Here is a 27,766-nt window from a genome sequence, read left to right on the forward strand (position 1 = left end):
GCAAAAGTGAAAGCACTGTTGCATCTAGATGTATTGGTGACATTACACTAGTCATTAGACTGGTAAGTTTTTCTGCTGTGAAGCCAGAAAAGTCATGTGAAAATTTTACACTGGTGGCCACAACAGTTGGCAACAAGGTATCAGGAAAGATGGGTATCTCCTGTTCTCTAAATCTAAATGGCAAGCTGCAGGTAAAGTTACTTGTGTCCTGATTTAGGCAGCTTTTTATTTCTGTGTCACCCACAGGAGATACAACAAAAGTCAGTTTTTAAAGGGCAGATCAGCATCTATGTCAGTTTAAAATAAAATTAAAATATTAAGAGGCCTGTCTCAGGTTTTTGAGATGAGTTGTCATCAATCATGATTCCCTGCCATGAGCACTCATGTCTTGCCTTCTTGAGGAAGGAGCATCCAGTAATCCTGTTCTATTCCTGACAAGTGCTCTGCTCAGCTGGCATCGAGCTCCTGTTCCGAAGAAAACAGCCTCAAACCAGCTCTGAAAGGTGGTCTGGACCCACAGCTACACCATCTGTGACCCCAAATGTAAGCTCCACAGAGTTGCCTTTTTTGGGTTTACTTGTGTTTCAGAGTGCAGGGATTAAAGACCAGTTGGTGTTACCCTGAATATGAGGAAAAAATTCCCTACAACTATTAAAACAAATGGACCACCAACCTTGGTGTTGCCATCAGAGCCCACTGTTCGGTTGTGTTGCCAGACACAAATGCTATTGCTGGTGTGTGCTAGTAGACACGATGAATATTTCACTTTCGACTCAAAATTTACATTGTTGGTGTATTGCTCATGAGGAATTTGGACACCAGAAGACGTGGGAAATGCTCGTGTTTACCCAGATGCATGAACTTTAGAAGAAAAGTCATATAACAAGCCAAATATTTGAACAGCATACACATTTCAGATATCCTGTGTACAAGTGTGTTTGTGTATCGTGCTGTCCTCTGTGCCTTCCTCAGGGTTTTAAATGCCCTTGCCAAGGAAGGACTGCAGTTAAACATCTGCACTGGGTGAAGAGCCCTGTGCAAGATTGCCTGGTTTGTGTAGCTGGGCAGTCTCTGAAGAGACAGCCCAGTAGGAAAAACCCCACCATGTTCAGCCACTGAGCTGCAGAATTATTATATTTGGCCCTAAGTGCTTTTTAAATCAATTTGGTTTGTACTTCCTAAGCTTTTTCATATGTTGGGTATTGGAAGTTTTTGTTTACGGTAGGTTTGCCAGAGCCAGCAAAGGTTGGACCTGTTAATAAACCTGAATGGCAAGAACTCTCAGATAATGAGATCTTGAAATTAGCAACATGTTCTTCACGGTTGGTAATTTTTTCATCTTGTGAGAGGATGAATTTGTACCTATTGGAGACCAGATCTCGGTTGCACGTGTCTCTGCAAAAGCTTGTCAGGCAGCCTGCTGTTTGCTCACACGGAGGAAAGTTGCTAGAGCTGAGGTAAGGATATGGCTTTTGCTTTCAAACACCTGCACCCAGGCATGACAGCTTGTATCCTCACCTCTGGAACTGCCCTGCTGGATTATCAACCACTTGCAGGCACAGTTGTATTGGAAGCGTTGTTGACTTCTAGGTGCTACTGGTGAGATGGAGTGGTAAGATTAAAAAAATGAGCTTTTCATCCTGGTTTTGTATGTATTAATGCATAAATAACTGAGACACTGGAGCAGCTTTAAGCTAGTTATTTATAGCTTTTTAAGAAAAATAAATATACAGCTTCCAAAATGTCAGTAGCACCATTTTCATACTGATTGCCCTGTTGGGGGTATTGCTGATTCTACAGCTTTGGTGTATTTTCCAGACATAACTGTGCTATTTGCTTGATTATTGCAAAACCTCAGCATTCCAATACTCTTAAAAAGCCAAATCAGGCAATGATTGAAAATTTGGGCAGCAAGTCCTAAGCAATATTATTTTGAATGACTGGTCTCCCCCACAGAGGGAGAAATAAACAGGATGCTTGGCTGAAAGGGCCTTAAACCCAAACCTGACTATGTCAGCTCTTCAGCCTCATGTTTTGGGTGACTGTGGTTGCCTGTTTGTTCTATTTCCTACATATGTTTGGGCCAGTGTTAGTGGTTGTTATGTCAATGTGTCCAGAGGGTAAGTTCTATTTAACCAAAGATATTTCCAGTAATAGTGTTTTCTTGGAAGTGCCTGCCTGACTCTTTTTTATAGAATGATCTACCAGATAAATCAAATAGTTTTTGAAAAATGCACTTGAGCTGTAGGCTGGGCCTCCATACATGTGTCCCTTCTTTCAGCCAAAATGTCAGCAAGAGAGCGTGATCAAAGCATTTTTGTCTGGACATGTTCAAAATTGTGAAAGATGAAACATAAAATTTCTGATAGTGAATTGTTATCAACTAGCAAGAATTGTTGAGTGAATGGAGTGTATTTGTAACTGTTGACCTTGGTCTAAGGGGAATCTATGGGAATAAGAGCATCTAGACATAACTTGTTATGGGAAGCAGTTTACTCAGAGCTTTCTCTTTATTAGTCACCTAAGAATTCATTTCAGACAGACATTTCCCATACACATTTTCCTGAGATGCAGCTCACGTTGCAACTTTAATGTTCAAATAATTCAGGCATCTCCTAGAGCATTTCTTCCTCTTATTTCCTTCTAATGCTTTAGCAGTGTGGTTTGGAAGGTGTCTTTGTCAGGACACAGCCTTGAGTCATGCCAGGCCAAGATGCTGACAGATTCCGACAGTCTGGTTTGCCAAAGTGGCTGTTCTTCAAAACTGATACTAAAGCAAACCCGGGCTTTTGTGAGCATCAGCACTGGAAACTCAGACTGAAAGGTTAAGGTTTTAAAAAAATGACATCTTAGATGTGACAGCCAGTTAACTTGTTCAGCAGCATAAGGCAGAAATCTGGGATTTGAAGGGCTCAGGAAACTGTTTTGGTGATATTTGTTGTGTATCTTCTTTCAAGTCCAAGACCTATGAAATTCTTCTTTAAAAAGTAACAGGTAAACTTTTCTCTAAAATAAATGTTTTCTGGTTGCTTTTTTTTTTTTTTGTACAAACCATTTGTTAAGAGATAAATTGCAAGCATTGAGGAAGGCAATTCTCATCACAGAGGGGGCCCTCTGTAAAAACTGCATTTAACTTACAGCAATAGCAAAAGAGGATAATTTTTGTACCGGGAAATTGGGGAAGGCCCCTTTTTATGGGAATTGAAAGATACATGGGAGAGAGAAGAGACAAAACTGACAGTGGGAAAGACGCAAAGGAAAAACAGTGGAAGGCATCAAAGCAATTGGAAATAAAAGCAGAACAATTTCAGCTTTGTCCGACTGTTGACAAATTACAGCCCAAAATATCTTCCTCACACAGTGAAAGTATAAACATTTAAAATATGCTCTTATTAAATAACTATGTGAAGGAGGTACTTTTTTTAATGAGCATATATCTGAGAACCAGCGTGGCTGATTTCAGTCACAAAATCCAATTCCTTTAATTATTTTCATTGGTGGAATGAAAATGAAACTGGGCTTTTATGGGAGTTGGAAGCTGTTTTTCTGAGATTTTGGGATGAGCTGCAGAGTGAAAACGTCAGAGAGGAAAAGGAATGGACTGCAATTGGCTGGTGATCACCTCACTGCTGTGGGTATCTTAGAAGCAGCAGAGCATGGGCTGTTTTGGCTGAGATTGCCATGTTAGCACCTCTGCAGTGTATCCGATTCCCAGGGAGGGCTTTTGGTTTCAAATGACACAGCAGGTAGGAATTCCGCAGTCTTGTTTCTTCTCAGGTATTATGTCAGACTAGAACTACATAAGATCTGATTGTCTCAGTCTGAAGTCTGTACTCTCAATACCTACTTATAGCATGAAACTTGCAAACTTTGGGGGGAAAAAAGGAAGCATAGGTATTGAGTTTAGTGGGAAATCTTGTCCTAAGACTGTCCTACTGCACCTCTGTTGGCCAAATGAAGATTGTTCAAGAGCAAGTGGGAATGGTGAGGAAGTCATGGATTGCCAGCCCGTTTATTTCCTCAGTGTAAATAGCACATGTTTTCCATCTTTGCTGTTGCCTAATATAGATTCTCTGTCTGGGAATACAGAAGTTAAAAAGTCAGACGTGTGAAGTGTTTGCTGATTTTCCCAGGAACACGCAAAGCTTGCTCTGGGTGACTGCTTGCCCTTCCTGCCAGACTCCTCCATCGGTGGGCTTTGAACTCATCCCCGTTTTCAGCCTATAAATGCTCGCTGGCTCTCAGTGCTGTACTTGGCACTTGGCCTTCAGCAACCACTTGAGCCACACATTGTGTGTGCTCCCTCTGCCTAGCTCCACGCCCTTGAACAATTAGAGCCCAATAGCAAGTGCAGTGGAGAGGGGAAATATTCGAGATTTATTGTGGAGTCTGAGTTTCTGTCTTCCCGAAACAGGAGCTTTCTTCTAGTGGTATTCAGCAAGTGGCCTTTCTCACAGGAACTGTGCCAGAAGATGGCATTGCTGTACGCAGAGCACTCATCTCCATTGCAACAAGTCATTAGGAGAAGTGGAAAAGCTGCAGCCTCCAAGTCCATTAGACTGAGTCAGGCTGTCAGGAAACGAATTTGCCTTCATATTGCATGTCAAGGATGGTTCCATTAAAATATATAGTGTGCCAAGGTTGTTTTCGTTTTTGATTGTTGCTGTTTAACAAGAAGCTTTTGTTTAGAAGTCCAGATTCATCCGTAGGCAGAGGGAGTCTATCTCAATACCCAGAACTCTTTTTATTTTCAAGTGGAAGAAGGAGACACTATAAAAATCCTCCCTGTTCACGCTGCCTCCTGCCAGCATCTTACTCTTTGACTTGAGGCTCTGCTCATTTTCCTCCACACACTGTCTCCCAGCTATCCCTCAGGTGCAGTAGGAAAAGTATTTTCAATAAATTTGCCTTGAGAATGGCCTATGTGCAAGAGTAAGCAGCTCTTGGCATGCTCCAGAGGCTTCTGCAGTGAATTTAATCCCAGAAGATAGTAAGCATCCCTTGGGGGTAAGTGAAAGCCTGAGGAAAAGTTGTATTCAATTAAGAAAAATGTGATCTTTCCAAGTTTGTGCTTTATAGCAAACTTTGTTATCTCAGTGAGTGAACACTGTAGCTCTGATTTCCACAGGCTGTAGGATGAATTGATGTGATAAGATGACAGTTTCTCTTGGGGGAAAAATCAGAACCTAAATTTTGCTGGATACTGTAGAGTAGATCCAGTCTGTGGATCTCTGCTTGTGTAAGGATTACAGTGTGGTCATCTCTGGGAATGCTGATGGAAGCTGCCCGTTGTGGTTCCAGCTCCCCAGGGAATTGTTAGGTTTGTTGGGAAGCTGCTTGTTCCTGTCTTGAGCTTTGGAAAAAGCTTTAGGTTGGCTCATGCTGTTGGCTGAACTGCAGGAGACACATCCTTCACTTGTGGCCCTAACGCTGAACAGAGATGCACAGAAATCTAATTAGGAGGACATAATGCTGGAAATGAACCAATACCAGAGAGCTTCCTTTTGCCTGCTCTCTAAATGAAGTTAGATTCCTTTACCAGTAAGGCTTTGAGGGGAAGGAAAGGGAAAGCAAACAACAGTGAAAAAAAAATGGATAGAGTGTAGAACAATTGTTTGAAGTCATCCTTGGAAGCAAAAAATTATTCCCTAGCATCCTTCACTTGCTAATTTGGCCATGTGAGGTTTCTTGATGGGTTTCTATTCAAACCTCCTAGGTTTTGGAAGCAGAAGTCAAGGACATAAGCACCCTAACTTTTCTTTGCTTTTCCCATTCCTTGGTCCATTCTGTGGGATTTGATTTGGGGTTAGTGGTGATAGCTTAGGTGGAGACCCAAATCTGTGGGTGGATATTGTCTAGCCCTCTCTGCAGGTGGAGCATCCCCTGGGAGGAATATGGATTTGCTTCTATAAATTTTCTGGTCCATCCCTTCAAGAGCAGTTCCTTTTGGGAAGGATCTCCAGGGTCACTGCTGCCATTACCTTTGTGAAGTAACTGTCATGGAGAATGCAACTTAAAAATCTCCAAAATAACCATATTGCCTTTGAAGCACACCAGGCTCTGGTCTCCAGTACTCCAAAGCTGTTCTGTAGCCCTGGGCTAATTGCATTTGGCAGCTGCTACTCTGTGGCTTGCTCTGCCTGGAAGGTGACAATAGTCCGACCGCCCACGCAGGGCTTTTCTCACAGCTGGCCTTTGTGAACTTAGTTCTGAAGGGATTGATGCTGGAGAGAATATTTTTCTTCAGTAGCCTGTTGCTGTGCAGTGAACTTACTGAATGATGAAATCCTTGAAAGATTCCTAGCAGGAGAGAAGTCATTATTCTGCTGGTTGATGACTGGTTGTTTTGGCCACTCCTTTTTGTTAGCTATGTAAGAAAGATAGTTTAACTCCATATTGGACAAGGCTTTCTGAAGCTCAGTGGATAGGGATGCATCTTTGGGAAGTAACCTGTCGCTTTAGCTTTTTATTTGTGTATTTTTAATTTGAGCTGAGTCACAAGTGATCAGCCTCTGGCTTGAGCTCAGTTCCATTCTGCCCGTGACAAGGCAACTGGACTGCTCAAATGTCAGAAAATGAAACATGGAAGAACAGCTTTAATTAGTGGAATGACCTGCTCCCCACTAAGAGCTGCTTTGACACCCAATTCACTAAACAGTATTGAAATATTGCTGCTTTCCTCATCCTTCCCAAAGCTCCGATGCATGTGTATATTTGTGTATTTACTTGTTAAAAAACGCTCCTCTATGGCTGTGCTGGGCCTGCTCCAGAGTTTCTTTTGCACTTGGGATTTGCTCCCGTGTAATTCCGGAAGGGGTTAGATTCCAAGTGGGTGCAGTATTATGCTGAACTCTTCATGCAGTTGGAGCTAAAAGCATTATCGATTGCATTTGCTATGAACGAAACAACTTAGATGTATCTGGAAAATGAGAGAAGGAGGAATGGGAAAAAAATGAATGTTTCATGCCACATATTTCAATGCAGCAATTTCCTGGCTTTCATCATTGCCGAGTTCTTTCGTGTTGCACTTGGTGTGTGTTTTGTGCTGCAGGATTCAGAATGGCCAGCCCCATCAGGCTGCGCACACAGTACCATTGCTCGCTTTGGTCTCAGAATGATGCTGTAGGTCACATTAGTCATCTTATGTCAGTGATGTGGAAGCATAATGTCGTTACTTTGAAGGTGGGAGGGAATGTACACAAAGAGATCTGTTAAGGTAGTTATGGTGGATTTAATTTTTTAAAAATTTCATTTACAGTTTTAATGGGAGCATTGAGAACTGTTGTATCTTTCTCAGTGTTGGTTCCAGACAGCACTGACAAGATCTAATGTGTACAGCTTCACAGAATAGCTTCTTTCTATTTCTGCATTTCTCCTTATTTCCTGTTCCCTTTAACCCTGATCTGCTGATTTTTGCAGCACATCAAAGACTATCTTGTGTTTCTTCTTGATGTATGGGTTAATATTTTCTTACTAAAATTATCAAACCTTATGTGGCTGAAACAATTCAGGCTTCAATATCCATGTGTTTGCACTACAAGATTTTTGTATGTTTAATTGTTGAGGTTTTTTTTTTTGGCATAGTGCACAGCTATGGAAAATGCCTGGTGCCCTTCATTGTAAATTCCCCTTATTGCACTAAGGAAGCCCTAATATTGTGAAAGTGTCAAACTTTGTCCATTCTGTGCTGAAGTGATGACAGAATAGAAGGAGAATGAGGTGTTACCTGTGGTCTTTGAACCAGATGGTGTTTTCTGAGTCCCACTGTGTCCTGTGCTTTGCTCAGCCCGTGTAGTTGAGTGTGTCAGACCACATGAGTCAGCATGTGGAACTGTTGAAGCCGGGGTCTGTGGTGTGCTGCATCTTGCTGGAGGTGTTGACATGCTGTTTGCTCTCCGCCAGCCCTAATATGCCTTTCCTTCTGTTCCTAGTTCTCCAGCATCTTCTTTTCCAAGGTTTTGCCTTTAGATGTTCCTTGGAGTACTGGCTTAGACTTAATTTCTCACTCCAGCTTTGTACCTCAAACAGGTTGTTCAGCCTGGAGAAGAGAATGCTCTAGGAAGACCTTCCAGTACCTAAAGGAGCTCCAAGAGAGCTGGGGAGAGACTTGTCACAAGGGCATGGAGTGACCAGAGAGAGGCCAGAGTTATATTGGATATTAGAAAGACATTCTTGGCCGTGAGGGTGGTGAGGCCCTGGTTGGGGCCAGAGGCAGGATCAGGTTGCCCAGAGAAGCTGTAGCTGGCCCATCCCTGGAAGTGTCCAAGGCCAGGCTGGTCAGGGCTTGGCGAAGCCTGGTCTAGTGGCAGGTGTCCTTGCCCATGGCAGGGGTGCTGGAAGGAAATGGTCTATAAGATCACTTCCAAGTCAAGCCATTTGGTGATTCCATGACTATTTTAGCATACCTGTAGTCCCAGAAATATATGGAAATGCAGCAGTAAAGCAAAATTAGCACTGTTTCCTGGCCTCGTTGTGGCTTGGCAAAGCTGTCTGGAAGCAGCTGCTTTGCTTAGTTTCCCCTTTTCCCTGCTCCCGGCACAGCTCCTTTGCTTGGCTTATCCATAACTTGGCAGCCCCTGTCCCAGATGTACCCTCTGTCCATTCCTAGGGGAAGGGGGGAGTGGAGGAACGAGCACAGCGGTGTGTGTGCGTAGTCTGTCAGAGGCTGTGGCTCCCCGCTCCGCCCGTGGTGAGAGCCGAGCCCGGAGGGTGTCCACGCAGGTTCCTCCCGCGCTGCGGGCGCGGGTTACCGCGGGAAAGCGGCGGAGGGGCGGCGCGGGGCCGGGGCCGCCTCCACGGGAGTCACGGCGGGCCGGGAGCCTCCGCCCCGCCGCTGTCCGCGAGTGGGCGGGTGGTCCCGCCTGTGGCCGCCGCCCGGCGGGGGCAGCAGCGGGCTCCGTGCCGTCCTGCGTGCTCGTGTGCCAGATCTGGCGTGAGCGAGCTTGGACATAGCGGGAGAGGCGGGAGGGGAGAGGCAGGGCTGGCTCCCTGCTCGGCGCTGTCACAGGCGGGAGGCGGCTGGCAGCACCGCGGCTTGCGGCAGCACCGGCGCTGTGACGGGCGGCTCGCAGGAACGCGGCGCTGGGGAAGGAATATACCCGTAAGTTACCCGGGGTCCCTGCCCATCCAAGAGCCCGTGCAAGGGCGTCGTGTGTCGTGGCTCTGGTTTGGGTGGTGGGGTTTTGTGGTTTTTCTTTCTCCCATCGGTGTTTGTTAATGGCAACCGCAGGGCTCGTCCTGTGTATGGAACTATTAAAATGTAAATATCAGGGATAATTGAAATTTATTTTTTCCAACAGAAGCAGGAAGTCTGCCTTCTGCCAAAGTAACGTGTCAGGCAGACGGAGGGGATCGGGTGGGAAGCCCCCGTTCGTAGTGCTGGGTGCAGAGAGAATTTTCTGTGCCACCCACAGCCGTGTAGCGCTGGTAGGCACAGGTGCTCTTGCTGCATCTGTGGAAGAGCTGCATGGAAGGGGGGCTTGCCTCAGCTGTGCAAACTCTGCCTTTCTGCAGTCCTCAGGTGAGAAACAGCAGAGGGAGATTGGTCAGTTTGTTCTGTATCCTCTGTAAAGAGCTGTCCAGAAAAGTTTTTCCCTTTGATGTTATGGGAGGGGGTTGCTAGAGGAGATTGTCAGGGTTTCTGATTCTTGTCTTTGAATTAATGAGGGCTCAGGGGAAGGAAAATGTCCTCAGTTCTTGGGGTTTTCTCCCTTCCCTTTCTTTCTCCTCCAGAAGCCTGACTATCAGGCATGCATGTTAAACCCTTGTTTCCTATTTAATTTTCCCTCGTGATATAATCAAGCAACACTCGTTAGCATTTCTGATACTAAACAGCTGAATGTAGAGACTGTTCATGTCTGCTGCTCCACCAAACGATTTCCAGGCTCCATTGGCAGCAGTGCACAGACTGTGACTGTGCAGGAGCCAAGGATGGAGCCTTGACTAAGGCCCTTGGGTGTGTCACCTCTTTAAAAGACAGATTGATTTAACCTTTGCTTTTGCTCCCAGCTTCTTATCTTTTTGTTCAGGTGAGGAAAAAAGGCGATACCAGAGATGTTAATCAATTTTTCCCACTTTAGTCTTAGTTATTTTACTCTATTTTTGCTTTTGTTAGGGTGCTGTGGAGGGAAAATCCATTCTAAGAACATGCTTCAGCAGCCATGAGTCACTGCACATGGATGGGGTCGTGTCTGTGAAATTCCCCTGTTGCTGTTTGCTTTCCTCATTTTTCTGCAAAGCAGGGTTGAGCTTTGTGGAGGTGTTACTGGAGAGTAGGATGTTGTAGCTGCTGGAAAATGTGTTTGTGAATCTGTTGCACTTTTCACTCCGAAACCTTTCCTTTTTTTTTGCTAGCACAAGATGGAAGAGTGGGCTGGTGTGGAAGAGCAAGGAAACACTTTTAATGAGTTCTTTTGCCATTCTGTTTGACTCTGGTGCGTTGTGTATCGATGTTATTTCCAGGGTCTGTGCTTACAAAAGGGCAGAGCCGTGCAGACTTTGGCACTGGATGGTGGTTATTGCTTGAGTTAAAGGCTAAGCTAGTACTAGTACTAGTCAGGTTAACACTGGTATTCCAGGGCTTCACCTGATGGCCACTGTGATGGATAAAAAGGGCTCTGCTGACCTGGATTGATTTTTGGATCGGCTTCCTAACTGCCCTTCTGGATAATTAGGGACTCTTGGATTTCAGCCGGCTGTGTAGGTACCCATTCCCAAACTTGTTTCTAAATGTTTGAAAATAAAATTCAAATCTTACCTTTCTCTTATTCTGCTAAAACCCAGTAAAAAGCCAAGCATGGTTCTATTATAAATCTGGTTTAGGGTTTTGCCAGATTACTTGGTTGGCTTGTATCAGTCTGCCTGCCCTGGCAAACTGGGCATTTCAGCGGTGTGGATACAATCCTTGACTTGTCTTTTCATTCTGTGCACTAAGCTACACTGATATGGTCAATAAATTATCACTTCCAATGCTTCTTGGGTGTTCTGAGACTAATTAGACCCCTCCTGGCCCTGCTACATTTGTACCTCTGAGGAAATAAGAAAAGCCTCTTGTTACTGGGTGATGTCCTCTCCCACTGAGTGATTTACCCTGGTACCTATGTGGCCCTGTGGACTCTGTAATGAATGGGTTTAAAGAGCTGAAAGAGCAGAATTTTTGGTGATTTTCCTGTTGTGCTCTCCAACAGCTTAAATCAAGGGTGGCTTCACTGTAATTTATAGTCTTGTGGATCCAAGGCTGGAGTCATGTTAATCCATTTCGGAAGCAGTGGGAGGGGAGCCAGTTCCCAACACTTTCTGAATCGCTTTTTGGGGAAGGTTCTGAATATAAATCATGACAAGTCCGTGACTGGAAAAGTGTGGCTGTCAGACCATAATGCTTTGGAGGAATGAATACCATTTAAAGTTTAGTAAATTTTGTGTTCATGGGTAAGCTCTAGTCTTGTACTGCCCTGTGAGATCTGTATTTGGGTCTCTTTAATTGGTATCGCTTGGGCATAGAGCACAAGCAGATACCTCGTATAGTAAACAAAGCAGCAGATTTAAGTTAATGCTAATGTGTTTGCAGGCTGAGCCAAAAGCTTTTCAGGGTTATTATAACATGCTGGGCATACAGCCCATCAATCTAAGTGTCTGGAGGAGACAAAAGTTATGGATTGACTCATTGTACAAATCAGCTCATCTGAAAGTCAGATTCTGCTGTTTGTTGCCATCAGTAATTTAGTCGTATTAAGTACGGCTGAGGACGGGTGGCAGTGTGGCCGGAATATTGAGATGGGATTTAAGAGATCCCAGGAGGGCCATTCCCTGCTTTGCCTCCACAGATTTCCTGTGTGACCTGGGGCAAGTCATTAAATGTTTCAGTAGAGTAGGGTTGGCAGTACCTCCTTCTTTTTCACAGGGTGTGTGAGGATTATTGGGTTAGATCCATTTGTGAGGGGGTCATATAAATCTAAATGCAATATCGAACAGTGCATCTGAACAGCACGTGCCTTGTACATAACGAGACAATACCTGTGTCTGTTAGCCAGCCTATGTATGTGCTTCATATTATAATATGCTTACACGCCTGTTTTAATTTTGGCAATAAATCCTGACCCTTGATGTGGGGCAGCTATGAGAAAAGCCTTTGTTCCTTGTCAGTTCCAACCTAGTGTTCTGAGACTGTTCCAGTTGTTAAACGCAACATTGAAATTCGCCGTGTACTAACAATGACAAGATAATGCAGGCTCTGATGAGGACTTAAATATGTAATTCCCATGTGCTGGGGATAATGGCATGGAAACCTCTCCTCTGGCAACTGCTGCTGATGGTAATCCAAAATTATTTGTGTATTTAACTTTGGAAGATTTAATTCCTCAAAGTGGTTCAGTCCTATTCATTGGGAATTCTTGGCCAAGTGTAAAGAGTCTGGGTATCTTAAATTATGTAAACTCTGGTGCTTCAAATTAACACATATATACAAAGTTAGAATTTAAGCTTTACAACCTCAGTCCTTCCTTAGAATAAACCAACAAGACAGTGGGGATCTTTGGGACACCTCTCTTCTTTGAAGCCAAATATTTGTGTTCCATGAACAACTTCATCAAGGCTGGTTAACTACACAGAACAGGAAGCTCTTAAACTCTGGTGCAGCAGCTTTAATTGTGTTAGGCATCCTAAATGGGTGGTGATGTAGGCAACTGTAGGCTGTGGGCTGCTGCAGAGAGAAACCTCCTGTGTGGAGTGGATGTTTTGAGCAGGTGGTGGGATGGATGTGAGTCTGTCTGACTGCCAGGCCCCCAGAAGGGCAATCCTGGTGCAGGGAGTGTGCAGTATTGAGGCTCCTCCAGCTTCCTCAGCAGCACCGGCTCTTTTGTGACTTGCCCTCATGACAGGCATGAGCTGTGTCTCCCTTCAGACGAGTCTGCTGTCACCATTGTCCAGAATTAGTTCATTTTTCCATAGGTCCTATTTGAAAGTGTCAGAAATGCGTATTTGTTGCTCCGTGTTTTTGCTTGGCTAGTTAAGCTTCCAGCAGAACACCTGTTCCACCTCCAGACACATCCTTTTGCCTTCCCACCCCTGCAGCACCTCTTCTGCATCCCCTCTTCAACCTTTGCAGTGAAAGTGGATGCTGAAACTTGTCACTTGACCACCTTCCTGTGCTGCTTCATTGGCTTTCATCTGGGCCCATGGGTTAAATTCCAAAGACACTCATATCATTTGCTTCAATTTAGGCTGAGGAAGTCTTTTCTTATTAAATGATTGACCTGAAAATGATTTCCAAGTTGCTACTAAAACTTAATTTCAACTTCTTTTAGAATATCTTCATCTTCCCCCACTCTTTTGTTTTTTCGTGACAGAGGCTTTCATTTTACATTTTTCCCCAACTTTGTAACAAGGGTTGGAGTGAAGAAGCAAATAAATGATAAAAATATCTATATATATTTGAGAAATTTATGCATACACATGTACATACATCAGTAAAATAGAAAATTTGACTCACCACCTCTTAGCTCACTCTAAAAATTCCTTTTGGAAAGAAAGGGAGGGAGAGCTTTTTAAAACAAGCAACATAGATAGTTATTTAAAAAAAATAGTTAATCTAAAATTGTTTTCTACAATGTTCCAGAGTCTTGAAAACTGTTTATCAAGATGACTATTCTGAATGTAAAGCCATTTTTCACATGATAAGCAAAAGATAATGACCCTTTGGGTTTATTTTGACTTACAGTGCACTGATTCACCACTCACTGTTAACAGTAGTTGAACTCCATTGGGATTTTTATTCTGTGTCTCAGCACTGTTTTGGGGTGGTAGCAGTCCTATACTTGTGATCCAGTTCCTGAGCTTATAGATGGCAGCATATGTTTTTTACTTGTGTAAAAAACTAGCTATTTTCCTATCTGCTATTTGAAGCTGTGGAGTGAAAATCTAATGCTGTTTGTTTTTTTTTCTGGGAAAAGATGTAGGGCAGTGGTGAGATTTTAGCACATGCAGATGACTTAAATCAGTTGTGGCTTTACAGTTATAATCTACCTAGAGGGAAACTATAGAATTAGCTGCAAAGGAATTTTACATATTGCAACTTGTACAGAAAGTGCAGTTATTAGCATGGTTTTGATGTTAAACAGGAAGAACCTAGATCTTTAATTTCTATTTATTTCTTGAACAGAAACTTGATGACTACTAGAAATGAATAAATGAGTATATATCAATTTTTAAGAAGAGGAATTGATTCAGGAGTTATTTGTAAGCAGAGAAATCAATGTTATGCTTTGAGCTGAAGCAAACATGTCATTATGGGCTCTTTTTATTTCTCAGTAATTTTTAAATAGTGACAATGACTTAAAATCTTAATTCTGGGCAGTTAGAGAAAGCCCTGACCAGCAGAGCAGCTGGTCACGTTTCACACCATGTTTTACTTGGTGGATCTGATGTTCAGATGGACAAAACTACACAGCCTCTTGCCTGCCTGTGGGGAATTCTTCAGCCGTGATGGATGCTCCACATGCTTCCTCACTGTCACCCGTGGGAGTGAAGCGTGCGGGGTGAACCTGCTGACGCCGGGCTGCAGGGACCAGGTAGGATGCATACCTGGAAAGGAAGGTGGTGCTTAGGATGTGTTCCAAGGTGCTCCTCAGATTTCATCACCATGCTGCTTTTATTCAGAGTGACAGCAGAAATCTTTATAAGTACAATTAAAGCCATGAATCCACATATTTCTCGGTGAGATTTGTTTCAGTGAGGCACCTTCACTGGCTCCCTCCTTGCCTCTTCCCCTGCTGTGGGTGCTCACCACTCCCAGGTGTCACACATTTCATTGGCTTCCTACGGTTGGCTCATCAGGTTCTTGACTATATATTATTTAGGAAGATAAAGCATTTCAGGTCTGTCTTTTCTTCCATAAAATAGGTTTTGAACAATTGGTTGAAAGGCAATAGGTGGAGTGCACACATGGATGAAACAAAATTATTATGTATTATAGAAGAAATTATTGGTTTAATTTTGAAAGAAGTGGTTTTTTTTTTCTAGGAGATGATCAGTGTTCAGCTGTCAGCGTTCGATAATAATATTGGGTAATTGTGTACAAGCACTTAAAAGGTTTCTATTTCTGATCTTAGAAGTGACTCACTAACAGTGTAGAGCTGCAGGTACAGGAATTCCTATGACACAGTGTTATGTCACTGCAGGAGATGGCTCCGTTTGTCCCAAGGGACATGAAAACATCCATTCTTTTCTGCTGTGATTTCTATACAGTGCTGTAACTGTGAGGGGAGAGTATCATAAGTGATCCCCTCTTAAAGTACCTTCAAGACTCCTGCAGTCAGCCCAGCACAAAACATGTTGAGTATGGGGGGCTGAAGGGTGTCCAGCAGAGAAGGGTGTGCAAGCCAGGAATGGCTTTCAGGGCCTTCCTGCTGTTCCTTGCCTCTTTTTGCTATCCCAAGAGAATGGTCATTGAGTAGCAAAAAAAAATATTTTTTAACCCATTGAATTTCACAGACTTTATCTGTTAATTGTGGGGAGGTTTTGCACTGCCAATAACACAAGTAATTATATTGTCTGTAAGAGTATTATTGGAGGATAAAGCAGTGAAGAGGTGATGTGCACTTGTGGCTCCTCTGTCTGATGGAAGAGGAAGATGTGCAAAAAAGGGTGGTGAATCTTTCTGTGTCAGATTAGTGGCTGCGCCAACCCTCTGCTCTAATAGTGGTCACAGCACTGTCCACTAAATGCAGTTGGTTGAAAATTGGCCATTTTCAATAGCTGTCTGGATTTAAAAGGCAGTTTTTGAAGTCCAGGATGAAAGGCGAGGAAAAACATCTTAGCCATGATTCCCTTGACCTCCATCTATTTTATGGAAGCAAAACTTGATTATGTCTGTGCACAGTTGCTGTCCAAAGGGTTTTAGTATCTGGCCAGTCCCCTGTTTGCTGTCCTGTGGCTGGAAGCCTCTCCTCTTGCTGTCCTGTACCTTGAGCCTTGGTTGCTGTAGCATCACCAGAAGGAAGGATGGCTGCAAGTTTTTACAGGACATGTGTCCATCAGATTGGGTTGGTTTTTTCATAATCATGTAGTTAGGTAGCTTGACTGGTTGTCTAAAGCCAGAGTTGAATTTTGCTTTGCTTTCATTTAAAGGCAAAAATACATTTGGACAGTTAGATTATAAAATCCTGTGGAAAAAAAAAGAAGGTATAGAAACATCTTAAAACCGACTTCAATAATTACTTAGTTCTAAAGCAGCTGGATCATAGGTGACATGAGTTCTTTGACTACTAGTAGGATGGTCTGCAGAGAGAGGGAAGGGATGGCAAACCTATTCTGTGAGAATTTTCAAGGTTTCAAAATTTGGGTTTGTTTTAATTTCTTGCTGGTAACTCACCACTATGGTGTGTGCTTGGGAGTGTATTTGCTTTTACCCCTTAAGGCATATAAATACAGTGTCTCTACTTATTTATCAAGATGGAGAGATAGATTTAAATATATTTGTGTGTATATGAATATAAAAGACACATATGAATACAAAAAATTATATGGGAAAACAAACCTTTTCAAATGATTCTGGAGTCACCTCTCTCTTACTCGAAGTATTCATGTCCACTACTCTCACATTATCTACTTTTGGGAAATCATGGCATTATTCTGTGTGCAGCCTGTGAGTTGTAGGCAAACATTAGTTTGTATTGTGCATACAGCAAATATTTATAAAAAATTCACTTGTTTAAAAAATGTAATGGTGTTGTGGTGACCTTCCCTTTTGAGGAAATGAAGGAGAGAAAAGCTGAATATAACAGGGAATGATACGGTGGTATCAGTCCATCTTCTGAGATTGTCCCTGGTCTGAGTGACAGGCAGTAATTGATGTGCTCTCGTTTCTTTGTCACCTCAGCTTATCTTCATTCTAATTACTGCCACCTGCCTGCTCTGACTGAGCATTTGGTGTGGGTGTTGGGATGGCTCCTGAAGGCCGTGCAGGCTTCATGTCATGAAATACCCTGCCATGGATGAGAAGGATATGCAGAATTCTAAGTTACTATGGAATATCTGAGCTCTGCAGTGTAAGTCAATATATGGATGTGCTGCAAACTATTTAGGGCATAATTATTGAAAATGTGTTTTTGATCATAATACTGTGGTCACTTTGGCAGAGAATGCTAAAATGAAACTTAAAAGAACCTGGAAAAGATTATGGTTCAGGTCTTCAGGGAAAAGAGCAAAGATCTAATTGAAAGTAATTTTTAAATTTTTCTGCTAAAAATTAGAATTACTTCTGTAAAACTGAGTCTAGTATTCTGATTGAATTGCTGCCTGGATTTGATCATTGATGTAATTATTGTCCAACACAAGCAGTACCAAATAGAAGGTGAGTGTGAAACTGTAGCATTTTTTGTTTCTTTGTTTTTGTTAGTTGATCTTAGTTGAAAACCAAAACACTGTAACACAGTATTGGAGTTTACATGTGATAAACAGAAATTGCTTTTGTTAGTTGAATTACTGGCAAATAACAGTAATTTCTTACATTTTTACAGCATCATCTGCTGTTAATTTACATCCTGATATTTCATGTCCATGTTAATTTAATGCTAATGAGCATGTTGTTAATGATGGCTGTGGCACAGCATATTCAAGTGCTTTATTCTAACCACAGTGTTCAGTTTCTGAAAAGAATCATAGTTTTCTGTGCTTACTTCCACCCTTCTCTTTGGGTGCTTGTCATCTGCTTTTTTACCCATTTTATGATGACAAAATGTAAGAATATCCTTAAATATAGGAACATTTTTAGCCTTTCCTGAGAACAAAGGAAAGCAAGCCATCAGTGTTCTGCATTAGCTAAAAGATTTTAGCTGCTGTTTTCATATTTCTTCAGGCAGAATTAGCATGGGAACCACTGAAGTCTGGAATCCTTCCCACCTGATGGAAAGCTTTTGCTACACACTGACAAAGTTTTTTGAAGGGGCAATATATTTGCAAGGCATTTCGTAAATTAAGACCTTGGTTTCTAGATATGCTAAGCTGCTTTTACAGCTTTAACTGGTTTGTTTTTTTTTTTTTTTTGTCAGGATGCTTTTAAAGTGCCTGTTCTCTGGCCTTCTGTACACCTGGCTACTAAAATGATGAAAGTTTACAACCTTCTCTGGCAATAGGAAAAGTTGTTTTGACTTAAGTATAAGAACAGGTGGATTTTTTCAATATGCAGGGCTGTTTGTGTGTGAACAACCAACACTGACTGCAGCAATTTTTTCAACATCAGGGAAAGCACTTGCACCTGCCTTGCCTTTACTGCTCCAGCTGTTGATGGCCTCAGCTTCCTTAAGTGTCTCTGACCCACCACAGTGCTCTTACTCTACATATCCATCAACTTCAAAAGGCCTCTCAAAAGGCAGAAAAATGGGAAGTTGGAAGGGAAGACAGGTATTATGCAGAAATGAGGCAGCTGGTTTTAAACAGGTTGGTGTTCCTGTGTTTGTGGAGCTTTGGTGGTCTATTTGAGCATCTTAAAATACTCACTTGTGCTCTGAGAATTTTCTTCATTGTACATCACAGGTGATGTATTTTCAATTAATTTCTCCCAACCTACTACTCTTAACTGGGAGAATCTTTCATAGACCAATGAAATATTCAAAATTGCTCAAAAGATTCAGACATGCAGTTACTACTCATGTAAATAGGAGCTGTGTGGGCTCCCTAATCACTTAAGTAGCTTTAAAAAAACTTGTCCTTGATGTTTTTATTTCTCTGCTATAGTCAAGATAAAAAATTCCTTTTCATTGTACTGAGAGCCTATCTGAGAGTGTAGAATTGACATTTTGTATTAACAGAAACGTTATGAAAATGTTCTCTATTCTTTAAAAGCAGCACGAAATATTCATCTAAACTGTCAATAAATATTTAAAGGTGATGTGAAATTTTCATGCATTTTAAAGAGTAAAATTAATTAAAACATTGTAAGGACTAAGACTGTAGTGAATAGAAGAGTTGTATTAACAACCGTTAATTTCAGACTAGGTACTTGGTTTAATTTAATGAACAAACCAGGAAAACGGGGGGGGGGAGGGGGGGGGAGACTTCTTATTAACCCTTTGATTTCTGTAACCTGGGATTGGGACATCGGTTTAAGATGCAGAAGACCCAGTATTGCTCATCTCCTGGGATAGAATGGAAACTCTCCTTGGTCATTCTATCAGGACTCTCTTCTTGGATGAAGGCTTCCTATTTTGGTACCTTGTGTCCTTAGAAGGGCACACAAATACTTGTGATCTTTGCATGTATTAAGATTATCCTGTATATTGCGTGCTTTATTGCTTGCTGCAATTAATCACATTTTGGGGCTCAAAATGAGGGAGGTGCTCAGGACTTTGGAATGAAACTCCTGTAAGATTTGAGTATCAAGAGTTATTAAACAAAGAGCAATTGTTCATTTAAAATGAAAATTAATATCATGTTTAAGGAAACAAGGAATTGAAAGAGATATCTGATAAGACAGACAAAGAGTAAATATTGTGGTTTTTTTTTAGATTGGAGAAAGAGGAGAATTGATTATTTGGGTGGGTTTTTGTGCTAATACAGATCAGAAATTAAGTTTCTGAAACACTTTGGAAGGCAGCTGTACTTCAAAGTCCCAGTTGTTCCCACAGTACTGAAAAAATATGCAAGGAGAATTGAAGAATACATATTGGGAAAATGGGGAATGTGTTGTAAAGGAAAATCCTCCATTCTCATTTGTTTAAAGCTGCTCTGCAATTATGGGTTCTCAGTTGCTTTTTTGTCTGCAGCGCTAATGTTGGTTCAAGAGGAGATGCTTTTAGATTTATCCTGCATGAGTACTTGAAAGATTTTGAAAGTGTGAAGTAAATGGTGTATTTTTGGGAGAGGGGGGAGTGGGAAAATAAAACCTTTAAAGCAAGTGAGTTTGGAGGTGTGCATGCCTCGGTCAGGTTGGTTGGTGCTGCTGGTGACTTGGGTGGAACTGCTACTGGTTTCTGTTTTTCAAGGGAAACAAAACATTGCAGCAGCTTTATTCCTTCTTGGGTTTATTTGGCATGGTGCTGTTCATACTACCTGGCCTCCTTTGCTCCTTGCTTGACATCTCATCTTTGCTTTCAGTCTCCCCTCACATAACTTTCTGCTGAGATTTCCCCAGGGTCTGGCCCTGGGATTTTGGCTTCCACTCTGAAGAGCCTTCTAAAATTCTGCAAAACCTGACCTGATTGCAAATATTTATATTAGGGACAGGAGGAAAATAAAGTGCTTCCTATATGCAAAGGAGAGATGTGGTTGCAGTTGTAAGTGCCTTACTGAGGATAGTCCTGCTCTCATGGATTCTCCTATCCCATATCCCAGTCCACATCTTGCGTGGAAGGTGTTGAGAAGGGGGAGCCTACTGCATTTTTGGGTATTGATGCCAATTTTCTTGAAACATCTGGAGGAAATTCACCTTTCAGCTTCAGTTCTTCTCTCTACTAAGCTGGCCGCTATTATCTTCTAGGAAAAAACACACTTTCAGAAACCTGAAAGTGATTAATAATGTAAGATCTTTATAAAATTGTATCAAGTTGAAAGAGGCTTACAAATGAGCATTGTTTAGTACTGTAGCAGAAGTGAAGTCTACTGTTCAAATACCAGTTCAGGCAACCAAGCCATGAAAACTAATCTCAGTTTAAATGGTTTATGTTAATATTCTGCATGTTATGTAGAAATTTGCAGTGCTGATTTTATTGACTAGTTATTAGTTCTACAGAACCAACAGAGAAACTATGTTTAAATCTTTGTTATGATGTATATTATTGTTGTTGTTGCAAGGGTAAAAATAAACGGGAAACTTGGCTGGTTTTCAGTCTGAAAGCATTGAAATAAATCAGTGTTATGATTATCATACTTTGGTGAGTATCCTAAATGCATGTTGTGGTTGATATGCTCTGCTCACTACCGTAGCATGCTGCTCAATGCAAACTGCACAGCCAGGAGCAGTGAGGCAGGAGGGGCTGCCTCTGCTGACAGGACAGTGTTTGCTGAACAGTGGCGAGAGGTTTCACCTGCCTCATCAGGAGATATTCCAGTGGCAGCAGGATCACACCCTCAGGCCTGTGCTGCTGGTCTTCTGACTCACCTGCTGCACAGCTGAAATCAGAGATGTGCCACTGCACTGCCTGAAGCACAGCAGGTGTTTTCCTTGGATGCAAGTAAGGCATGGATGTAGTGTCACATGAGAATACAGGCATCTGTTTTCAACATTTTTGAGGTTAGTTTGAAATTATCAGCTCTTTACTGATTTTCTGTCTATTCAGGATACAGCAGATGACAAGGCATTTCTGAGGCAGTTCTGATATCTCTTAAAATTCAGTATCTCCAGTTGGAAATAAAGAATACACATATGAGACTTGCTGAGCCTGTTGCATTATAAATGTGAGAACTGTTTTGATGGACCCAGGGTCCAGAAGCAGGACAGTCTGCAGGTGCAGTGAGATTGCAGATATCTGAATGCTGTATCAAGGCTTTATAGCAGATTTTTTGCATGTGTTTTCTGCCAGTCACTTTTGAGGAGTTGCTTCAGGTGCTGTGCTCTGCCTTGGAGACGTGTCCATAAAAAAATGTGTGCTAGGCAGGGCAGATGTCTACTGAAATGAGTTAAGTATTTAAAAATCTGTATGTTGACCAGCTCCTGTTGCTGACTTATCTTCTGGATTAAGGACTAAATAAGTCTAGATAGATATTGGTGCCTGTAGGTTGTAAATCTTAGCTAACATTTATAGCTACTGTCCTGCTTGCAGCCTCATTTGGGAAGTTGAAGGTTGTCTTCTGAGTGGATCAAAATATCCCGCCCCTCTCCCCTCTCCTGACTCAGCAGAACTTGAGGGCCTGCCGCACTCTCAAAAGGCCCTGTTGTGTCCCAGTGGCTCTCTAATTAGCGGAAAAAAGCAAGTGGGAAATTCCTTTAGCACAGTTGGAGTGAATGTTGGAACACTTCATGCAAGGCTGAGCTCCAATTGATGAATGTACTGCAGGCCGCTCTCAATATAGGAATGCCAAAACTCAGGCTGTGCCATGCCGGAGAGCCGGCTATACCAGCCCTCTCTGCATGAAATGCAGGCGCCTCTTCCTCTGACCTTTGGCAACTGCTTAATCAGACCTCGGGCAGATTAAACCTGCCCCCTTAAAATAATGCATGGGACTATCAAGGCAACATGATCAGTGCTTGCTCTCTTGGTAACTCAGAGTACTTTGTTTTCTGCTCTCTCTCTGGTGCAGGGGGAAAGCACCAGCATCCTCTTTGCAAGGCCTCATGATGAGACCGTACTAGGGTGATGTAAATTGGCAAAACCCCTAAGGTGGGGCTGCTGTTTTTTCACTCACTGCTGGGGGTTGCAAATGCTGCATGCCTGTGAGTTGATTTTTGCATATATGGATACATTCTTTTTCTTCTGAGCTTAAGTTACCTACAAAGAGTATAAAATATTATCTTGGTGGCTATGTAAAATGAGAAGAGTTTCTTTCTTTTAATGGTTTGGTTTTTGTAAGTTTTTTTTTTATTTTTAGTGTGACATTATCTAGGAGAGTTATATGCTTTATTATGACTTGTAAGGAATTTTAATTCCTAAGACTATTTTGGAGGATTGTCACTGCTGTTTGGGAACAGTCATCTGTTGTAAATATTTTTTTGCAGGTTGATTGCTGAATATGAACGGATATTAGGTGATGCTTACTATTCTGGAAATAGAATTATGTAGGGATACAGCACAGAAGGCACCATCCTCTGTGTTAGTGGCATTTGAAAGAGTTACATGGAGATTCACTTTATGTTGTCAAAATTCTTACAACAGTGCACTTGGCTGTCAGGAGCATCCTGCTGGTCACTTAAGAACAGTTATTTTTTGGCTTAACTGCACTGAAAATATTATCTTGGGTTGGTTTTCTTCTCCTCTTGAGATTGCCCCTTGTGCATTGACAAAGATGCACTGCTGCTCCCCACACAGACTCGCAGAGAGATAAATCCAGCTTTTGTCCTGCGGAATTCTTTCAGCCTGGCACTGACAATGCTAGTGGCCTCATCTGATTAAATCTACTTCACTGCCATGCAAAGTGACAAATGTTTTTGGTTCAAGCTGAACGGTAAAGCTTTTGCAAACAGGAAAAACAGTTGTCAGCTGTCACTGTTGTGGGACCGAACACACTTTGTGCTACAACAAGCAGACAAAAAAGCCTCTGAGCTGTACAGCTGATCAAATGGGAAACCCACTCAGGGTACATCCAGTTCTATTAAGACACGAGTGTGTTTTTATCAAGGCTTGTTTAACAACACAGGGGAGAACATCTGTAAGTAATTGGTAATACAGAAAAATGCTGTCTTTTGCTCTCAAGACAGCCTAGACATTACAAAATTACAGGATCATTTGCAAGATGGGATATTTTGAATAATAATGTTTTGCTTACAAATATAGCTTTTGACTTACTTTTTTTTTTGCAAAAAACTATCTTTAGAAGAAAAGCTGTTTGGTGACTCTGCTGCAGAAATTAAGATATGAGTGAATTGAGGTTGAAAATGACACCTAGGTGTTTGGCACGGTCCTGACTATTAAGTTTCTTGTCCTCTCTGTTTTATTCTACCGCTGAGAAATTGGGATATTTCTGAGTGTACGTTTCTAAAATTTTATTCCTTGTTTTCTCTTAATACATGAAAAAAGGAATGTAATATACTAGCTCTTTCTTTTTCTTAAATGTCTGTGTAGGAATATGTGGCTTTTGAATTGGAGCTTGTTTGGGACTCTTTAATCTGAAATATTACAGGTCAGCCTCAAAACTATGCCCAATTTATGTTTAATCTCAAACCCAAAGGGCATCTTATACTTCATGCAGAAAGTACCATGCCTAGTGCAGTGCATTCTGGCATTTCCTTTTGGGGCTATTCTTCTTTAGTCAATGAATCAGTTTTTAATTAAATACAAGTAAAGTCCGACTGCTAATACAAACCTCTGTTTTAAAACCAAGTCAAGCAGAAAATACTTCTCTGTGTGTTTTCGATTGCATTCCCGATTCAGACGTTTCATGTCTGGAAGGTGAAGGGGGAGCAGCACCCTCTTTGAATCGTGGCCATCAGTCTCAAGTTTGCTTCCAAGTCCAGGCCTGGGATTGCAGTGCTGACCGCTGTGGGCACGTCTGCCTTGCCATTTCCAGGCAGGCTTGCCTGCTGCCTCCCTGGTGCAGGCTGGCTGTGAGCCAGTGCTGACCCACAGGCACACCGTGCACGCTGATGCAGCAAGCGCTGCTGAAAGCACAGGGGAACCTAATGACGCCAGCGGAGCTCGCTCCTGCCTCACGTGTGTCAGAGCCTGGGAGAGAGGCAGAGCGCTGCACCTTGAATATCACAGCCTGGCTGATGGGGAGTGATTCCTGCTTCTTCTGCAAGGCCAAAGCAATAGTAATTGTCATGGGTGCTTCTGCACTATGGCACTTGCCTTTTACACCTCCCCAGACTGTAAGGGAGCTCTCCTTTTTTAGGCTTCTCATACTGCACAGGGAAATGTTCATCTAAAGGTTGTAAGTGGCTTAATCCTCAAACTGTTGTGTGGAACCATCCTCAGGGATGTATTTTTATAACATGCTAATGGCTCAGTAACTGGTGAGAGGAATGAAATGCTTAGGCCTGTCAGCTAAAGGGCACTGGAAGTCCTCTTTGGTCCTTAATATAGTAAGGACATCTTAATGGCCGGCATTCCTTCTCAGCTTTGTGACTTTCTATTCAGTCTATTTTGTGTTACAGCTGTTCAGGAATTGTTAGACCTATCAGTTTTGGGGGAACCATGTAACTGAAATAAAATAGTTGATTCTGCTATCATACCCTTCACATTGTGAGGTGCCATCCCTCCCTGCTCCCCCAAAATCCCTCATCACAGAGCAGGAAGGAACTTGCAAGTCTAGCAAGACTCAGTAATGAAGACAAATTTCTTTCCCCCGAGCCACATTTACAATCTACTTTCTTTTTTAAAAATTAGATGAGTATCTTAATTTTAATTAAGTAAAAGACTGTTAGCTAAAGCCTCTTGAACACGTAGCATGAAAAATAGGAAGGACGCCAAGGAGTTATGACTGCTGAGATAATTTCATCTTGCAAGCTGGGGCTCCAGCCGTGTGTCCTTCAACTTAGTTTCCAACCCATCTATTGACGTCGGAAGCAGCTTGACACCCGGTGAATGTCACGGTAAGCCGTGCTGTCACCCTGGGGCTCAGAGTCCCTTGTGATACTGGGAGCACGGTCAAGAGAGGTCGCCTGTCCCGAGAGAGAGACAGTAACAAGATCTTCTTGGGTCATGGAGCAAGGAAGCGCTGAGGTGTCTCAGAAAATGTGTCAAAATTCCTAAGTGCTGTAAACTACTTTATCAATAACTGAGAATTGAGTTAGCAGTCATTCCTGTTAGGAATTGTTTCACATGCTCTCAGTGTGCATATTTATGGAAGACAATTATCTTAATTACTGGCCATTAATGAGTATCTGTAGTCTCTAAACCTACTCGGGGAAGTGGGGGATGACAGATTGATTGACTGTTCCCTCAGTTCTTTCTCTCCTTTCTCTCTTGTTCAACATCACAGGCCAAACTCTGCACTCTGTATTATAGGCAAAGAAAAACTGTGTTGCACTACCTGTTGCTGAATCCTCTGTGTGGGATTTGTGTTCTGATCCCACAGCTTGGGTGCTGCAGCTGGTCTCGTGCCAGCTGCTGCTTCCCCCTCAGCCTGGAAGCCAGCACATGGGATCAGGACTACAGCAGGGTAGGAAGGGAGATGCAGTTTTTTGGTACTACACGTTTTTACTGCCCCATCTTCTGTGACTGGGTAGCTTTGTGGAGATCTTGCTTGGGCTATATTTCCATTACTTGTCAGCTATCTCCCTTTCCCTAAAGGATTAAATAGATTACTTTGCTGCTAACGCCTAGATTGACTTCAGAGGTAGCTTGGATCTAGATATTAGTCTTGCACTTTAGTGCTTTTAAGAAGATTGCTGTAATGGCAATAAATGAAGCCAAATACAAAACACTGCATTATAGCTTTATGTAGGCAGTGTGTATATGTATAAAAAGGTATATTGAGTTGCCATCCCACCCTTAAGACTTAACTGGAATTTGCAAGACCATGAATTTGCTGTTAACATAGAACAGCTGCAAGAGCACAGTGGATTTAAACTGTTCAAAACCTAGTAAAATCCCTTTAGTGGTCTTCAGGCTTAGGAGGAAGAGAGAATTCATTATTGTTTTGACAGAGTTGCTAGTCTTACAAATAGCACTGATGGCTTCAAAGACTTTGCAGAAGTGTGCTCTGAAATGTTAAAGCTCCAGTTAGACATGAGCAATTTTTGGGAGTATGTTTTAAACTGATAATCTTGAGATGCACTTTGGACTTAGAAAGCCTGTCACAGTGAAGGGGTCAGTGCTTTAATAGTTGGGCACACTGGGATTGGTATTGTCCCTGCTGGTATTGCATCTGTGACCGAGCTCTCGCTGCCGTCCAAGGAATGTGCACAAAGGCAGCTTTGTTCCCTTCTCCTTGACCCCAGGGGATCTGTGCAAGGCCAGCGTGGCCAGACCATTTGCGGCAGAAGTTCAGATGCTCACTGTGGAGCTCTTGAAGAGGAGGATGCAGGGGCAGCTGGTGTCAAAGTGCTTGAGCAGAAAAATACATCCATTTTGTTTAACATTTTAGGCAATGTATAGTGGTCTCAGTATACAAACTGAGTTTTATATTCAATGTTTACTGCTCTGCAGGGTTTAATATTTTACTTTTTATGTTAGAAGTGGTAGTCAGGTGTGGATTTGAAGCACTGCAAATGCTCTAAAAACTGAGCTGCACACAGTTAAATCTCCCTGGCTATAGCTTCATTTGGAAATATGAAGCAAAGGTTCTGTAAACTAATGCACCCCTACTCCTATGCCAGTAAGAAAAGTCCCCCATACAGTTCCACCAAGGGCCATCCATTAAGTCTCTAAATAAAATTACTCTGTCTTCTGCTAGGCTGTTGTTTTGCCTTTCAGCTTGTTCTGTGTTAATGGCTTTTTGAAGTGACTTTTAAAAAGCAAACCACAGTGTTGGCTTCTTGCATGAGGCGCTCTAAGCAGATGCAAGAACCTGGCATGGAAATCAAAGAACACACTTATTTGGTGGATGTGGGATGAGCCAAAGCACTTATCAGGCATCAGTGGAAGACAGTAGAACTTGACCAGCCCCTGCTGACTCTTGGAATGAGCATTGCAAAGGCAAGGCAACTTCTTCATCTAATCTGGGGGACACAGATCCTGAAGGAAGCAGATTTGTCAGCGTTTTGCAGAGCAGATGGCTGTATATTGATTGGGATGGAACTCTTTTCATTTCAAGTTCTCTGCAGCAGCAGGAAAAATATGATTTCAGTCTCATAGCTATATTTATGTCTGTAATTGGTAGTTAATACAATTCTGGTCAGAGTTTGCAGGATCATTTCTTTTGTTAGGCAGACAGGAGACAGCTTCATCCATTAGGGCTAATCCTATTTCATGGAAGCTTGATGTTTAAATGTTAGATAGACTTGCTCCCTGATTGACAGTAACTATTGCATCTTTGTCTCCCTTTAAAATTGGAGGATAAGCATAGATAAAGGTGTTGGTATGGCACCTGCTTACTGGGTATTTCTGGAAGGAATTTTTTGGGATGCCAAATGAAGTCTGAACAGTTTTTACTTTATGGTTCCTGACTCTGTACAGCCTGAGATGCCTTGGGTTGCAATGGTGCAAAATGAAGGCTGTTATGTGGAAGAAATGGAATG

At 42.3% G+C, this 27,766-nt stretch overlaps 1 protein-coding gene across 12 annotated transcripts in view; it reads left to right on the plus strand.

The window, feature by feature from the left end:
• Positions 1–27,766, plus strand: part of ANK2 (ankyrin 2) — a 279,443-nt gene that overhangs the window by 12,121 nt on the left and 239,556 nt on the right. For 10 of the 12 annotated variants that reach the window (XM_068188279.1, XM_068188303.1, XM_068188306.1 and 7 more), the window contains exon 3: positions 1,348–1,457. The exons of 1 other annotated variant lie outside the window; for it this stretch is intronic. In XM_068188279.1, coding sequence (XP_068044380.1) covers positions 1,348–1,457 — 110 coding nt within the window. Of the gene's footprint in view, positions 1–1,347; positions 1,458–9,081; positions 9,101–27,766 lie in introns of those variants that run through there. One more of the 12 variants, XM_068188283.1, reaches the window with a different exon arrangement.

This window comes from Anomalospiza imberbis, chromosome 4, assembly GCF_031753505.1.
Source record: "Anomalospiza imberbis isolate Cuckoo-Finch-1a 21T00152 chromosome 4, ASM3175350v1, whole genome shotgun sequence".
Taxonomy (NCBI): Eukaryota; Metazoa; Chordata; class Aves; order Passeriformes; family Viduidae; genus Anomalospiza; species Anomalospiza imberbis.